We start from the raw sequence: 16,889 nt of genomic DNA on the forward strand, positions 1-16,889 counted from the left end.
ATGCAGTTCAGTTGTTTTGGGACACTAATATCTGAATTATTTTATAATTGAAAAAATGAATGATGGGTGCAGGTGATCCTCTTGGAACAAAAATAAATTTCTTTGTTTAAGAAAGAAAAGGAAGGAAAAAAAGAAGTGAAGATCATGTAGTTACTGTGGCATTAGCTGTAGATTCCTCAAAAGGAGTGGGTATTTAGCTCCAAGTTAAATTTCTCTAGTCAAACTTTAATTTAACTGAAAGACAATGAAGTTGTCAGTAGGTGGAGAAATGCAATGGCTATAACGTTAGCTTTACAGCTTTGAAATATTTCTTTTTTAAGCTTTAAATATATAATTGAGAATTTCATATTTAAAATTAAAAAAAAAAATCTTCCCAAATTATTTAAATCATTCTTTTGTATATATTCAAGACGGACGTGAACCATTTTCTTAACCAAAATTTATACTTTGAATTTTGCAATTAAAATAATAATTATTAATTAAATTCTCAGTGTTAAATTACATATTTAATTTAATATGTTTAATTTTTCATTTTCAACTTTATTTATTTCTCCTCTTTTTGCCTGCAAAACTCTTAAATTCAACCATCACTTTTCAAGAATTTTTGTTCTTCAAGTTGGGATTTTTCCCTGTAATTCTGGCAATCTTTTTGTGAAATTCGGCGCCACGGTTGAATTCCTCTGCATTCTTTGCAATGGTGGAGAATTAAGCTACAGAGCTGTGTCTATCACATAGAGCAAACCCAGCAGTGGAAACTGTAGTCTTGGACTTTGATCTCTTTGCACTCGAATGAGGGTTTTAGGTTTTTGAGAAGGTTTTTAAAAGACCGAAGTTCATGCATTCGTTTTCCCATTTTTGGTTCTTTAAGTTAGGAAAGTTTGAGTCTTTAATGGGTAGGCTTCGGTGTGTTTAAGGTTTTTAGGGCTTTAAGCTTTTGGGAGGTTTCTGGGTTTGTTTATTGTTTTTAATTATTATATATCTATGGAGGAGAAAGAGAGCTCTGGTTCTGGGGTTGGCGTGAAAGTTGATGAGGTCCCAGAGAGCTACCGGATAGGCCCAGGGACCGAAAATCCGACCCAATTAGGGGGGCCCACAATGGCGGTTACGGCTGCCTCGCCGGTGAGTGTGGCGACGCCCGGTACGAGAATGAAGAAGAAGAGGGGCAGGCCAAGGAAGTATGGTCCCGACGGTGCCGTATCGCAGGCATTGTCTCCAATGCCGATTTCATCCTCGATACCACTTACCGGGGAGTTCTCAGCTTGGAAACGGGGTAGGGGGAGGCCCATCGAATCCGTCAAGAAGTCGCATAAGCACGAGTATCAAAGCTCAGGTAATTAACGGTTCATGTTCTCGCTATTTGAATGTTATTATTTTCGTTTTTAAGAATCATGAATTTAAAAAAAAAAACAATAGAAGAAAAAAAAAAAGAAACTTGAATTCTAGAAACTGTTGGCTTTGTTTTTACTGTTACATTTGAGATCATGATCTGTTGTGATGGTTACTTGGTAGTTGGTCGGAAAGAGGCATAGCTGTCTGAAATTCCGTGACAAGGTTGTTAGTCACCCTTGATCAACATCAAGTGGAAAATCAACGCCAGTGGCTAGTGTTTTGGTTTTGTGGTGAATGATTGATAGTCGGATTGGAATCGAGTTGTGCTGTGTGGAATTTAGGAGGATATGTTTTAAATTTGGCGTCTGCGAGTGGACCCTCATCTCAGATTCCCCGTCAGATCTGGAATTAATGTTAGCGGTAAGAGGGGTTGGGTTTTGTTGGGTTGCCGTAAAACAAGGGAAGTTTTATCCTTTGACTAGAATATTACAGTTCTTGCCTTTTCTGAGGGGAAGATAGCATAGGTGAGAAAACAAGCTTCCAGGCTGTTGAATGGGTGAATTCCAGTACTTAGCCAATGTGACCGAGATTGAACTGGTCTTCACTTAGTAATCAAATTTTAATGACCCACTGACTCAATTACAAGATGTATGAAAAATCACACTAACTTGTCTGGAATACGAAGGAAGAGGGGATTGAAGAAAATCCCAGACAAAGATTAAATTTTGGGAAATAATATGGGATTGCCACGTAGCAGTTGGCGGAAAAGATGACGAATGGGAAAGATTTATTTTTGAATAATTGCAATATATAATTTGCCTTTTCTGAACCATACTTCAAAGATGGGGTTATAATTCAACTGTAAACAATTAATATAATTTCTGGCCTAGTCCTTATCAAAAGGAAAAATCAGTGCGTTCTGAAATTCGCTTCTTGAAAGGGTTAATTCAAAGTACTAACTTGAGTTTAAAGGTAAAACTGATTTGAAAGCCATAACTAATTGAAATGGAGACTACTATTTGTAAAATGACCAGTATACCCCACAAAATTAAGTGAACAATTCTAAACTTCTTATTAATCATGAGCTTTATCATGCACATGTTATCTGGACCAGATTCTTCTTAGAAGCTATCATAATATCCTAGTGGGTATTTCAACTGGGAACTAGAATTGATGGGACTAGGTAGAAAATCTTTGACAAATGACGGTCAATTTCAAAACCATTCTTATTTACCAAAAGAAAATTTTCAAAATTTTTCTGTCATGAAGTATAGAAGTACCAACTATAGCCAGCTGAATGATTAGGAAAGAGAGAGGTAGGAAATATTAAATCTTTTTTATCTTTATTTTTTCCTAGCTTATTTGTGGCTGGTCTTGTCATTTTCAATTTTTCATTGGATTAGTTTGTGAAACATTTATCCAGGCTTACTTATATCTTATACTGTGTTCCATTCGTTAGACTTCTTAAATTGTGATCCTATCATTTTGCCAACTTCATCGGATTGATAACTAAATGGGAGACTCATTTGTTTGTTAATCAAATTGCTTCATCAGATTGATAACTAAATGAGATGCTCATTTGCTTTTTAATCAAATTGGAAATGAAAGTGAAGAAGTAATTTTTGATGAGTAAAAATGGAAACATAATTTGGTCAGCTGCTATTTTTAGATTTTTTTTATGTGAATAATGATCCAGATCTGAAGAGCTAAGATGTATATTAATAGTAAAATGAGAGATCCATTGTGGTTTTACTGATTTTTTTTCAGCATTTTGTATTGTAGGTGAGAGAATTGCATACTCTGTTGGTGCAAATTTTACTCCCCATGTGATCACTGTTAATGCTGGTGAGGTATGCCCTGACAAATATATGTGAAATGAAACCTGGTGTTGGTCACTAAATTTCCAATTTCCAATGATTGATTTCATCATTAGGGATTTGTTGGACTGTGGTTCTAACTATTGTTTTGTGCCAGCTAGCATGTTTGAAATGGGAGGTCTTATGAATGGCATAAAGTTTCTTATTCCTAGACACATGGATATATAGCTTATGTAGAAACCGTTGCCAACACTGTTACAAAATACTTACAAAAATTTATGACATCAAGCTTGTGAAATCGCTTTTGTGTGTGTGTGTGCGCGCGCGCGCGTGCACGCTAGAAGTAAGATGATTGATAATTCCTTATTTGAAATATTTTTATGGTGACTTCGTCTGCTACTTTGCAAGTATTTAGTGTTAATTTATCTTGGACTTCTCTACGTTTCTTATATTCCTTCTGGTTGTTACAGGATGTTACAATGAAGGTTATGTCCTTCTCCCAACAAGAATCCCGTGCTATATGTATTCTTTCTGCAAATGGTACAATTTCAAATGTTACACTTCGGCAACCTACTTCTCTTGGGGGTACTTTAACATATGAGGTATGGTCCTATATCCAACTTCCAAGTGATTTGGTATGAGTTGTATGCAACGTTTATAGTACTAATGGATGCTTTTATATGCAGCTCCATTCGAGCACCTATTTTGTGAATGCTGACGTAGCCTTAGATCTTGAATTTCAGTGTTTTTCCATGACTACTGTATTTTTGTTGATGTGCATGAGCACCACATTATTGATATATTTAAGCCACTTGGCATGACTTTCATAATGTTTGGCACTTAGATTGTGAACTGGATGTGTCATTTATGTGCCATGTGTAATTTGCGTGCCACCATATGCACAAGTCGTGGCTTTGTGATAATCATGGCATGTACTGTCTCGTTTAGAACTAAACACAGTTAAAAGCCAAACCCAAGACCATCTTATGTATACCTCACTGCTACAGTTTCAATATGTAATTAAAGAGTATCTAGTTGCTAGGGGTCCCCCCGTCCACTCCGCCCCCGAAGGGGTAGATGGGCTACCCCGCACTGCCCCCCGCAGGGAGAATACCCAGCGGGGGCGGGGGTGGGCTGACCCCAGCGGGGCCCTGCCCCGTCCCGCCCCACCCCCCACTCTGCCTCCCCTAATTTTTTAAATTTTTATATAAATATTTATTAAATAAATATATTGTATGTAGATATAATTTATTAATATCGAAACAGGCATAGGCTAAGTATACAAGAGAATACTTCTAGTTAGGAACTAGAAACGGGTACAAGGAAACCAAGAAAATTGAGACCATTAAAATCTATAACAATGGCCTGCATAAATAAAGTCTTCAAGAAAAAAGTTCTTAGATTCTTCCAAAGAGCGCTCCCGATCCTTCAAAACTTCGGTCATTCCTTTCCCTCTAAATCCACCTAAGTAGATAGATGAGAGCCTTTTTTTCTTTTGAAGTAAAAGTAAAATCTTATTGATAGGAAAAGGCATAGCCCAAGTATACAGGGAGTATATATCGAATATGCCTAATTACCACTAAGCACTAGTGAGAGATGCAAGCAAATCATCAAAATTGTCCACATTACAGGTAATGGCCAAAGCCGAAGAGAGTAAAGTAATATAAAAAAAATCTCTTCAGCTCATCCAAAGATCCCTGTCTTCAAAGCACCTTTTGTTTCTCTCTATCCATAAACACCACATAATGCAATGAGGGATCATTCTCCACACAGCAGCAATGTGGACATTTCCCCTAATAATTGTCCAGCACTTAAATATGTCTGTAACTCTTCCAGGCATAACCCATGCCACCCCAGTCCGATTAGGGATCTCATTCCATAAACACCAGGCCACTTCACAATCTAACAAAAGATGATCCACTGATTCTCTATCTTTCTTGCACAAAAAGCACCAATCCCCATTGATAAAACCGCGTTTCTTAGACATGTACTTATCCTCACCTGTAATCTCCTTCAAATTTGATGCAAATTAGACATTGTTGGTACTCTCACCCTTGTCTTCTTATGTCATTCAACCATGGGGATGCTCTTCAAGTTATCTCGATCACAGCTCATGGGTCAAATTTTGTTTATTGGTTGGGTTTAAAAATGTACTACTTCAAGACTTGGTTGACGTGGATATGGGGAAAGAGTTGCCAAACCTATGCTGCTCTTGTGACTATTATCAACTCAATATAGTCATATTCACCATGCAGTTTGTCTCCATGGGTTTATGGGAAAATTATGAATTGACTTTCTGTAGTAAAGCAAAATCGTAGTCCGGAAGGGTTTTCCATGTATATCCCAATCTTGTGAACTATTAAGATATGATTGGAAATGGTTTATCTGATGATCCTTTTTGTCTATCGGTGGTTTATCTGATAATCCCTGATAATCTTTGGTTTAGAATTTTTTTTTTTTTTTTTTTTTGGATAAGGTTTAGAACTCATTTAAAAGACACTGATCATTCATTGAGCTCGCTTATCCAAAGGCCACAAGCAGGGGGTGGAACTGTGTTGGCTTCCCCAAATTCCAAAAAAACCCTAAAAATTAAAAGATCTTTTTTATAAGATAGGCTTTATGAAAACTAATTTTGCCCCCATAAAAAAGATCATTTTTATGTCTCTGCCCCCACCCTAAAGTTATATATTCTAGTTCCACCCCTGGCCACAAGTGCATTTTATATGCTGGCCTGGTTTAATTTAGGGGGGGCTGCATTGGAAGTTATTAAATTTCTAGACCCGGCTTATAAAGTCTTTCCCGCTCTCTTCCAAAAATGAGAAAATATCTCTCTCTCTCTCCAACTTAGCCATTCTCTACTTCTGCTCCAGCTCATTAAGGTCGGATTTGAACAATATCTTTTGTATAAAGAAGATTGCGACTGCCTAAAGGCTTTTTGTTTCATGTAATCTAGGCAATTCACTTCGGATTTTTTTTTTTTTTTGGGCAAAATTTTCCTTTTCATGAAGATGGTATTTATGCTTGTTATATATATGATATGTGAGAACAATAACAAGGATAAGCTCCACCTTGAGATATTCTTCAACTGAAAGACTTGTATATTCCCCCTGTTGACTTAAGCTACTGCTATCTCTGGGCGAACTGAGTTGCATGCCTAAGCCTAAGTTTGTTGTTGATCAAAAGACTGGACACAGTACTCAAGTCATTATTCCACCCCTGCCCTTCACTTTTTACTTTGGCTTATCAACAGCAATGTGTGGTATTTCACTTTCCTCCTTTTGAAGGTGGAGGTCTCATGTTCACATGCAATGGCGGCTGGATTAGTCGATTAGAGATTGTTATCGTATCCTATCTCATCACACCATCAACCTTTTCTGGTTATTTTTACAGGGTCGATTTGAGATACTTTCTTTGTCTGGATCATTTATGCCTACTGAGAATGGAGGGACAAAAAGTAGATCTGGTGGGATGAGCGTCTCTTTGGCTGGACCAGATGGTCGAGTGGTTGGGGGAGGACTTGCTGGTTTATTAGTGGCTGCTGGCCCTGTGCAGGTACAATTGTTTCTTTTTTATGTGGCCCTATGACAACTTATGAATTTGTCACTCATGCCTGTACATGCATGTACATAGTACATATGTATGTAGGTAGCTATGTTTACTTTTCCTTTTTTGAGCAAGATAACAGGGTATTAATAGAAAATAAAACTACAAAAGGAGCAGGTGTGGGATGCTAACAAATACCCGAATCCAGTCAAAACAGTTCAAGAAATAAACACTAAACGGGAATTGGATCCAAAATGCTCTGGTGCTATAATTTCTTGATGAAAAGGCCAAGAAGAGTTCCATCTTGATGGCAATTTATGAAGTTGTCTGAAAATTGGACTGCTGATAATTGTCTGCTGCAGATGAGATCTATAGTGAAAGAGGGTGCATTAACAAGGATTGCAATGAGGTGGTCGATAGAAATCATCTTTCCCCCACCCTTGGTTAAAGAAAAGAGAGAACCACTCCAACTTTTATTAAGGACGTCAGAATGGACTCTTGAAGGGAGATCTGGACGTATGATGGGGCTGTGAGTGATCCTCTCACATCTGTTGAATGGCTGGTTGGCAAGCAACTCATAGTAGATCAGGTTGGTTGAGGCGCATAGGTGGCAGAGAGGGAAGGGCAGTGGTAGATCTACCTTCAAAACTCCCACTGAAAATGAGAAGAATAAAATTAGAGAGAGAGAGAGAGAGTGGTGAGAAGAGATAGCAGAGTAGAAGAGAAGGGGAAGGGAGGAAGGTAGGAGCTTCTCCCTCCTTATGGCGGATTCAACATGGAGGATGCTCAGTAGAGAGTTTATTTCAAAGAGTTTCGGGGGAGGGCACCTATTGTGGATATGAAATACTTTTCCCATACCCCCAACCCCTTAAAAAAAATTTTAAAAAAAGTATTGAAGGATGCATTTGGATGTTTAGGTGATCTCAATTGATCTGAGTTGATCTATGAATGTGGGTTCCATTGAGATGTGTTTTGGGGATGTTTGGTAATAATTATCATCTCAACTAATCTCATTCTCAAATATCACTCAAACACAAACACCTTCAAATTAATCATTACAATTTTTTCAAACTAATCATTACAACTTTTCTAAACTTTTAAACAAAAAATAAAAAACAATTCAAATTTTTTAAATCTCAAAATAAAAATAATATTAAAAATTTATATTCTAACAATATTTTAATTTTATAATATTTTTTATTCAACTTCTTCTCTCATTTCTCAAAATCCAAAAAATATTTAACTCAAACTATCTCACTACTATTCACAAACTATCTCACTACTATTCACAAAATTCTCATCTCATCTAATTCCTCAAGCATCCTCTTAATGTAAATAAGTTAAAATATGTATTTGAATGAATGAAGTAGGTTTAGATGAGTTTAACTTTTTTATGGGAAGTTGAAAAAATATTGAGTTCCATCAATAATTGAGTTGAGATGACTTTGACAACCAAACATAGCAAAGCCGTGTTTTTTATTCTTACGTACTGTCTAAATGCATCAGGTTATTGTGGGCAGTTTTCTACCAGGGCACCAGCAAGAACAGAAGCCCAAGAAGCAGAGAATTGAGTCTACATCAACTATGACCCCTATTCATGCCAATCTTCTCTCTACTGAAGAAACAAACGGAGTCTATGGGAGAGAAAGGCCCGTTCTCACGTCTTCTACTGCCTTTCATGGAGACAATTCAGCTTCTCTTAACCCACATTCAGGGCTTTAGGAGCTTGGCTGATGACACGACTTCTACGCCAAAGCCCCAGCTGAGTGATTTGCAAGGTTTCTTGTTGATCATGTTCACTCCTTGTACCCTAATTGTCTTGATTTTTTTCCTGAACCCTACAACATTTAGGCTCACTCAAATTTGTTTGACACCGGTATAAATTTGGTAGCCATTTGCTGAGAACAAAGTACAAACTAGGATTCGATGTAATGTTGGTTTTAACCCCCACAAGTCTACTCTCTCTATAGGTATTAGGTAGAACTTCTAATGATTAGGCCTATCATGTTTCTGTTGTCATGATGTACTTTCTTCATAATGTATTTGCTGGTGTTGTCTATTCATTGGTGTAACATTTATATGTATGAAACCTGGTATCTCATTGTATTTTTCTGATTTAGTTCTTTGTTTCTGTGATTGAATTTTGTTGTGTTTTTCAGCGATCTGTATTTGATAAAAGTTAATTGTGTTGGGTTGAAATATTATATCAGTTTTGGGCAACAAGTTCTGCAGAATTTCCGCATTAAAGGGTATTCTGCTTTTAACACAAACGCATTTGCGCGAAACCCCTGCAGTGATAGAAGCTTCTCCTGCATGGCCATTATAAGGATGTGGAACTGTGGTAGAGTTTTGAATTTGAATCGACTAGTTATTCAAATTTCAAAGGGAAACGCCCCAAGACGGTGGAGCCTGCTTGGTAGAGACAACTTACTGATTTACCAATAATTAGTCTGTTTATTGTCTACCTATCCATTCATGACTTTAGACTTGATGTCCAAAACCCTCTTCTTTCTCGTTTTTCTAGGAGTTTAAAGGAAAATAAGGAAAGATTAAGGTTGCGTTTAGATGTTGAAGTGAGTTGAGTTGAATTGAGTGGAAATGATAAAATATTGTTAGAATATTATTTTTTAATATTATTATTATTTTGAGATTTAAAAAAGTTGAATTGTTTATTATATTTTGTGTTAGAATTTGAAAAAATTGTAATGATGAGTTGAGATGAGTTAAGAGATATTTTGTAACCAAATGTACCCTAAGAAATAAATAAAAGGTTTGGAATTAGGTACAAAACTAGTTTTTTTTTTTTTTTTAAACACACGAACGATAATGACATGACCTAAACGTCTATTGCGCTTCTGTTAAAAAGATGGGAAAGCAAAAGAAACGCCCTTAAATTCCAAAACGGCATTGGAAATAAAATTCCAATTTTATGTTCTGATACAAAAAGCAAATAAAAATTTACATCCTATTTGATAGCAAAAGATAGACTCACGCCATTGATCAATAGAAAGCAAAACTCCGATGGGAAAGGGTTATCATTGGTACCAGCGATCAGAGTCGATCGCCTGTGCTGTGGCCATTAGAAGCCACGACACAAGTGACGTTCCTTTCGCTTAAAACTACGAAACTCAGTGTAAGGGAGTTTTCCCTCCCATTGGCCAATATAGCAAGCCCACAAACAACTACTGGGGAAGTACGTCAGAGAGCTCGACCAAGCCCAGCCAAGCCCAACGACCCTTCTCTAAAATGAGTCAGTGGGCCTCTGCAGATTACTCAACCCATGAGCAAAACCCACACACGAAACAACCCACGCGTGGAAAAGCGGACTGTAAGGGCAGATGAGACTGACTGCCCTGATACCTCTTTGATGACACCCTACTCTCGAGAACCTGTGCAGGTAGGTGGACGGAAAATATGAGGAACCCTTAATCTTCTAACAGTAGGCATGAAAAAGTTTAATAAAGAACGTCTGCAGGGCGAGTGAGTCAGGGAGCCATGCTGCATTAATGATGCAACTCCCCGGACTCTACGTCGCATTAATGACGATGTCCCAAAAGTCACACCACATTAAAGAATTCTGATTAAGCGAACAGTTGAAGGGACATGGGCTCCCCCAAGTCAGGTACGAGTTGTCCCCACTTAGAAACCTAATATAAAAACCAACCTCCAGGTACAAAGAATTCTCTCTGATTCCTCAAAACTCATGCAGAAACTACTAAGGAGATATACTGACTTTAGAATCAAAGACTCCTCAACCTCCACAAAGGCCCCCCACTCTCCGTGTTTTATTAAGTGAGCAGGTGAAAAACTCAAAACCCGAGTTGCTGGAACCTGACCCAAAGGCGTACGAAACACGACGTTAACACTCAGGAAAAGCAAAAAATAACCTTAAGAACTACGAAAAACAAAGACATTTCAACAAACAAAAAGATATTGAAGAAGAATACGGCATAGAAAAATAGAAGTCAGTAGTTTGGTCATGAAAGAGATGTGGATTGATATTGAACATCTTTTAGAAAAATGTGAATTGATATTGAATATTAAGTAGTTTGGCCATGAAAGAGTAGTTTGGGGAGTGAGTAGTAATGCAAATCTAAAATATATGACTTTTAGCTACAATATTTTAGAATTAATGGTTATATTTGGTGGTCATTATAGCTAGATCAAATTGATTAAAAAATATTTTCTCACTCTTTCCATAGTCTCTCTCTCGAATGCGGAGAGCGAAGCTATAGAATGTCTGACCAAGTGTGTATGCAAATGCCAAAAACCATAGGAAAATCTAACACGTGGCCCAGTCGAAAAAAAGATAATGATATATTATACTTTATTCGATCTGTTATTAACCTATTCCTTTGCATTATCACTTTTCTAAAAAAATATATATTTATCAAGTTATTAAAACAGTAATGCTAGACAAATCCAAACCCATCTGCATCTTTATCCAAGTTTCATATTGTATAATATTAATATTTTCATGTAACTCTTAATTTAGAAAAAAAATTAATAGAACAAAAAATTTGAAAAAAAATATTATTAAATTTATAATATTTTATCATTATTTTAACTAATAGATAGATAATCCAATGTGAAAATAAGTTTTAAGTGGAATAGCCAAATGTAAAATCATGTTATATTATGCAAATTTTGCATTTGCATTTATATCAAAATTTGCATTTATATAATCCAATGCTAATGTTTTTAGTTTGAATTATGCATGTGTTTGACAAGAAGAGGAGAGATGGAGAAGACAGATTTACCGCTTATGGATAAGTTGGGTGTTGGACATATGTGATCAGGAGGGTCATGAAGATCATCGATGTTCCATTTTCTGCAACTTCAATGTATTGGTCCTTGAGGTCTTTCGTGTGTTGCCATAGCTCAGACGCTGTGTAGGTTTCATGCTATTTATATGGCAACTTCACCATCTTATTTATTTTCTCATCCCCGTTCCCATAGCTAGCTTCGCTTTCTGCCATCGTTTTTAGCCAGTGCTCAAATAGCGGTGTCAAAGTCAAAGACAGACTTAAAAAAAAAAAATCAAACTTAGGAAAAAAAGTCTATCAGGAAGCCCAAGGCTAGCTGAGAAATTAAGAGTCGTATAAGTCCATCTTTAACGCCGCTATTTGTGCATAGACCATAAACAGTGGCAGAAACCGAAGCTTCAGAGACGAGGATGCTGTCAAGATTGAGAGATCGGGGAGCCAAAAAGGACAGCCAAGTTGAGTATGGGAAAAGCAATTAATTCTCGTTGTAGAGAAATGTAACACTCCAAATAATTTCCTAGCTAGCTAGGGTTTCTTTTGCTCTCTTCGAGGGGGAGCTCCTCCAGAATATAGAAAATGAGAGATAGAGAAAAAGTAGAACAAATGACGAGTTTTGCAATTGTCATTCAGAATGCCTCAATCAAAGGACACTGGCCAGCATATATGCTGTCAAGACTCTAACGGAAACAATAAAAACAAAATAGCAGGGCCATAAAGGCCAATATACGGAAATGCAGCAATTAAAGCAAACAAAGTAAATGGCTACCAAGAGCCAGTTCGGACTCTTCTAACGTAATAGACCTTACAAACATAATTGGCCCATTTGGAAACACTCTTCCGGCCCACACAATATATGAAAACAAATCGCTTAACAGAGTAAGCCCCCGAGCCCAATAACTTGACCCAGTCCATGCAATCAACACTTTTCCTTCAGTTTGACTAGTCTTTACCAAGTACATGACCGAAGTCCCCAAGTTCTCGATACTTCTTCCCTCTTCACATTAGAGTCTCGTGCAAACCCTAGATGTCGTGACCTGTTACATCTCCTTCCCCCTTCAAAAACCTTGTCCACAAGGTGGGGGAAATCTTCCTTAAGTTTTGAATACCCTTCCCAAGTGGCTTCATTTGCTCCCTGTCTGTGCCAACGTACTAAGATTTCTGCCTTAGCCCCATTTCCCGATTTTACCATGCGACGACCAAGACCTCCTCAGGCTCGGGTCTTAGAGCCTCTTCTTCATCTAAGGGTGGTAGATCAGGAACTACAGTGGTGGAAGCTCCCATTTTTTTTAATAGGGATACGTGAAAGGTAGGATGAATCCGGGTAAAGGATGGAAGATCCAAACGGTAGGCTACTTTCCCTATCCTTTGTATCATCTTAAATGGTCCAAAGAATTTCGGTGCTAATTTATTGCTGTGACGGAGAGCCATCGTAGATTGTCTATACGGTTGAAGTCTGAGGTACACCCATTCACTTTCAAAGAACTCCCTTTCTTTTCTTCTTAGATCAACGTATTTTTTCATCCATTCCTGGGCTTTTTGCAGATTCTGTTGGAGTAATCGAGCAACCTTGTCTCGGTTCTAGAGGCGGTCTTCAACTGCGACTACTCTAGCCGTGCCAGGTATATATTCTAACCATCGGGGATGGGGGTAGCCTTATAGGGCTTCAAAGGGGATAGTTTGGTTGATGAATGTGGAGTAGATTTGTACCACCACTCTGCTAGTGGTATCCAAGATACCCAGTCCTTTGGTCTGTCCCCAAAGAAGCACCTTAGAAAATTTTCGAGGGTCTTGTTTACAGCCTCTGTTTGCCCATCAATTTGAGGGTGATATGATGTACTTAGTGCCATTTAGACCCCCTGTAGATTAAATAACTCTTGCCAAAAATTGCTAGTGAAGGTCCGGTCTCTATCTAAGACTATTGACAGAGGGAGGCCATGTAGCTTGAGTATGTGTTTAAGGAACAAGTTGGCTATGTCTTGTGCTGTGTATGGGTGTTTGAGGAGGGTTATGTGGCTGTACTTAGTGAGTCTGTCAACCACCACCCACAAGTTGTTAAATCCCTTCGAGTTAGGGAGACTTTCCACGAAGTCCATAGTGATGTGGGTCCAAGGTTGAGTGCGTATGAGAAGGGGATGTAACAGCCCACCAGGGAGGGTATTGGAGGACTTAACCCTTTGACAGAGGTCACACCCTCTTATAAACTGCTTAACATCACTCTTAAGGCTTGGACAAAAAAAATCCCTTCTCACTCTTTGAATGGTCTTGTCAAAACCCAAATGACCCCCCCAAGGGCTGCTGTGGCCCGACTCCAATAACCTAGCCTTGAACTGGGTATTTTGAGGAATATACAGGCTTTGCTTGTATAGTAACAAATCTGACCTTATAGTGTATTCAGAGCCTAATTTACTATCCTTGAAGAGTGAGATTAAAGCTTGTACCTTTGGGTCAACAGTGTAGGCAACCTTAAGATCCTCCAGCCAATCTACTGTTGGAAATGAAATCAACATCAAAGTCTCCTCTCCAACCTGGTTCCTCCTAGATAGAGCATTAGCTGCTCGATTCTCGGCCACTTTCTGTACTCCACCACGAAATCGTAACCCAGCAGCTTAGAAATCAATTTATGTTGCATTGGGGTTCCTACCCTTTGATCGAGGAGGTGTTTAAGGCTTTGCTGGTCGGTTTTAACCTTAAAGGTCCCACCCAATAAGTAAGGTCTCCATTTTACTACAGCCGACACCAATGCGAAAAGCTCTTTCTCATAGGTGGATAGATGTAGGGTTCTTCCTTTGAGGGCTTGGCTGAAATATGCTATGGGCCTCCCTTGCTACATCAAAACAGCTCCTATGGTTGTACCCAATGCATCACACTTTATGGTAAAGGGTGCTGTAAAATCTGGCAACGCGAGTACCAGGGGCAAGAGACGACTTTCCTTCAAGTCATGAAAAGCCTTTTTTGCTTCTTCGCTCCATTGGAAACTACCCTTCCTTAGCATTCTGGTCAGCGGACCTGCAATTCCCCCATAGTCCTTGATGAACCGTCGATAATACCCGGTCAGCTCCAAAAAACCCCGTAAGGCTTTAATAGATCCAGGAAGGGGCCAATCCTTCATGGCCTGTAGTTTTTCAATATCTGTCCGCACTCCTTGAGCAGAGATTAAGTGCCCCAAATATGCTATCTCCCTACACCAGAACTTGCATTTAGAGAGTTTAGCATATAGCTTATGCTCTCTTAGTGTTTCAAGAGCCACTTGCACATGTCTCAAATGGTCAATTTCAGATTTACTATAAATCAGTATATCGTCGAAGAAAACCAGTATAAATTTCCTCAAATGGGATTTGAACACTTCATTCATGAGGCTTTGAAAAGTGGAAGGGGCATTAGTTAGCCGAAATGGCATAACTAAAAATTCATAGTGACCCTCATGGGTCCTAAAGGCTGTTTTGTGAATGTCTGAGGGGTTAACTCTAATTTGGTGGTAACGGATCAGAGATCCAACTTAGAAAAAACCTTAGATCCATGCAACTCGTCCATCAGCTCTTCCACAACTGGAATGGAGAATTTGTCCTTCACCGTAGCTGTGTTAAGGCCCCGATAGTCTACACACAATCTCCATGACCCATCCGCCTTTCTTACTAATAAAATGGGGGAGGAATAAGGACTTTGGTTGGGTCTTATAACTCCCAACTGCAATAACTCCTACACTATTTTCTCAATCTCGTCTTTTTGAAAATAAGGGTAACAGTAAGGCCGCATAGAAATGGATTTGGTGTCGGGTATGAGGTTGATGGAATGGTCATGAGTACGAGTGGGGGGTAGGCCTTTAGGTTCAATGAACACTTCTGGGTACTGTTTGAGTAGTGTTTGAATGGTTGCTGGAATTTGTTCTTTTTGTTCACCAATCTGGATTTTTTCACCCTCCATAACATGTACTAATATCCCCTCTTTTCCAGCCTATTAGACTTGTTTAAAGGCCCTTCTTCTATCCATTTGGTGGTTGCCAACCCTTGTAACTGTACCTTTTTTCTCTTCACCAAAAATTGCATTGTTAATTTCTAGAAATCCCAAAGAACAGTTCCCAAATCTTGTAACCAATGCATTCCGAGCACCATATCACAGACTGCCAATACTAACACATGCACTTCTACTGTAAATATGGTCCCTTGAATTTTAACACACACTCCCTTACATCTTCCTTCACATGGGAGTACTTCCCCATTGGCAACTTTAACCTTAACCCTTTCCTCCTGATTAATGGGTAGTTTAACTTGACTTAGCACTGTTGGGTCCAAAAAGTTATGGATAGACCCAGTGTCAATAAGGATTGTTACCCATTGAAGTCCAATCTTCCCCATTACACGCATGGTCTTTGAGTTTTGGGATCCTATTAAGGCATAGAGGGTTATTTCTGGGTTATTTGGATCTGGTTCTATTTTGGAAGTTTCTGGTTCCTCACTCTCCCCATTCAGTTCTTCCTTAGCTTCTTCATTTGCTGGTTCAAACAAGACCTCTTCTAGTAAGTAGAGCTTGGGATTTTGACATTTATGCCCCAATGTCCACTTTGAGTCACAGTAATAACACAACCACTTTTATCTCCTTTCCTTCATTTGGGTCTGGTTTATTCTTTGGATTTGTTGGTTTGATTTATGAAAGGTTTTGGAGGTTTCACTCATGGGTAGGCTAGGTTTTTTTAGTATACCCGGATCAGGTGAGTATACAAGGCCAGATCTGTTGTATTTTTTGGATATGATCAATTTTTCTTCTTGTATTTTAGCTAAGTTGAAAGTTGTAGCCAAGTTTGGTGGGTTGAACATTCTCACACTCAATCTTATTTCATCCTTTAGGCCACTAAGAAAAAAACTTAGTTTGTATTGATCAGTTAAGCCCTTCATTCTGTCTGACAAAGATTCAAATTGATCTTTGTATTCTCCAACTGTTCCATACTGTCTTAAATGAGACAAGGTCTCCACTAGGTCATCATACCCACTTGGCCCAAATCTGGCCAGTAAAGCTCTAGAAAGGGTATCTCAATCTCCTATTTGACCTGACTCTTCTAACCATTGAAACCATGTTAAAGCTTTTCCCTCCATATGGAGTGAGGCTAACCTCACTTTGTGTTGTGGCAGGGTGTTATGAAATGCAAATAAATGATGTACCTTGTAGATCCAACCCATGGAATCTTCTCCATGGAAGGATGGAAAGTCAAGGTGCACAGTCCTAGTCTGCACATCACCAGCAGGTCTCAGGTTCACTTTCTCTTCATTGGTATGCATTCCAGATATTGATTCATCAGAGCTCTAATTCTTTCCCTTTTCTGCAGCTCACCAGTCACCACTGTCAACTGCTGTATTACTGTATCCACTTGCCTTTTTAGCACAAACATTTCAGTTTCTAAAGTTTCGTATTGAGAATCAGTTGTCTTTTTTAGGGCATTTAG

General features: G+C 38.5%; 2 protein-coding genes across 3 annotated transcripts; one reads left to right on the forward strand and one right to left on the reverse strand.

Moving 5' to 3' along the window:
- Positions 1-472: 472 nt before the first annotated feature.
- Positions 473-8,837, forward strand: LOC121252044 (AT-hook motif nuclear-localized protein 6-like). 2 transcript variants are annotated; one of them, XM_041151509.1, is made up of 5 exons: positions 473-1,330; positions 3,097-3,179; positions 3,617-3,748; positions 6,537-6,698; positions 8,196-8,837. In XM_041151509.1, exons 1-5 carry the CDS (start codon positions 982-984, stop codon positions 8,409-8,411), a joined length of 942 nt encoding a protein of 313 aa, XP_041007443.1. In that variant the 5' UTR covers positions 473-981; the 3' UTR covers positions 8,412-8,837. The 2 variants fall into 2 exon arrangements, with proteins under 2 accessions (XP_041007443.1, XP_041007444.1); XM_041151510.1 differs by having other exon boundaries at positions 496-1,330; positions 3,112-3,179.
- A 5,442-nt stretch (positions 8,838-14,279) lies between these two features.
- On the reverse strand, positions 14,280-14,807 carry LOC121252394 (uncharacterized mitochondrial protein AtMg00860-like). Its single transcript, XM_041152002.1, has one exon. It carries the CDS (start codon positions 14,805-14,807, stop codon positions 14,280-14,282), a length of 528 nt encoding a protein of 175 aa, XP_041007936.1.
- Between the last annotated feature and the right edge of the window lie 2,082 nt (positions 14,808-16,889).

This window comes from Juglans microcarpa x Juglans regia, chromosome 2S, assembly GCF_004785595.1.
Source record: "Juglans microcarpa x Juglans regia isolate MS1-56 chromosome 2S, Jm3101_v1.0, whole genome shotgun sequence".
NCBI lineage: Eukaryota > Viridiplantae > Streptophyta > Magnoliopsida > Fagales > Juglandaceae > Juglans > Juglans microcarpa x Juglans regia.

Bases quoted from the DNA above. Each gene is read 5' to 3' on its own strand.
- LOC121252394 (XM_041152002.1), bottom strand. From the start codon at position 14,807: ATGAATGAAGTGTTCAAATCCCATTTGAGGAAATTTATACTGGTTTTC.
- LOC121252044 (XM_041151509.1), top strand. From the start codon at position 982: ATGGAGGAGAAAGAGAGCTCTGGTTCTGGGGTTGGCGTGAAAGTTGAT. The intron at 3,180-3,616 runs GTATGCCCTGAC...TGGTTGTTACAG, and splicing joins TCACTGTTAATGCTGGTGAG to GATGTTACAATGAAGGTTAT. The intron at 3,749-6,536 runs GTATGGTCCTAT...TTATTTTTACAG, and splicing joins GGGGTACTTTAACATATGAG to GGTCGATTTGAGATACTTTC.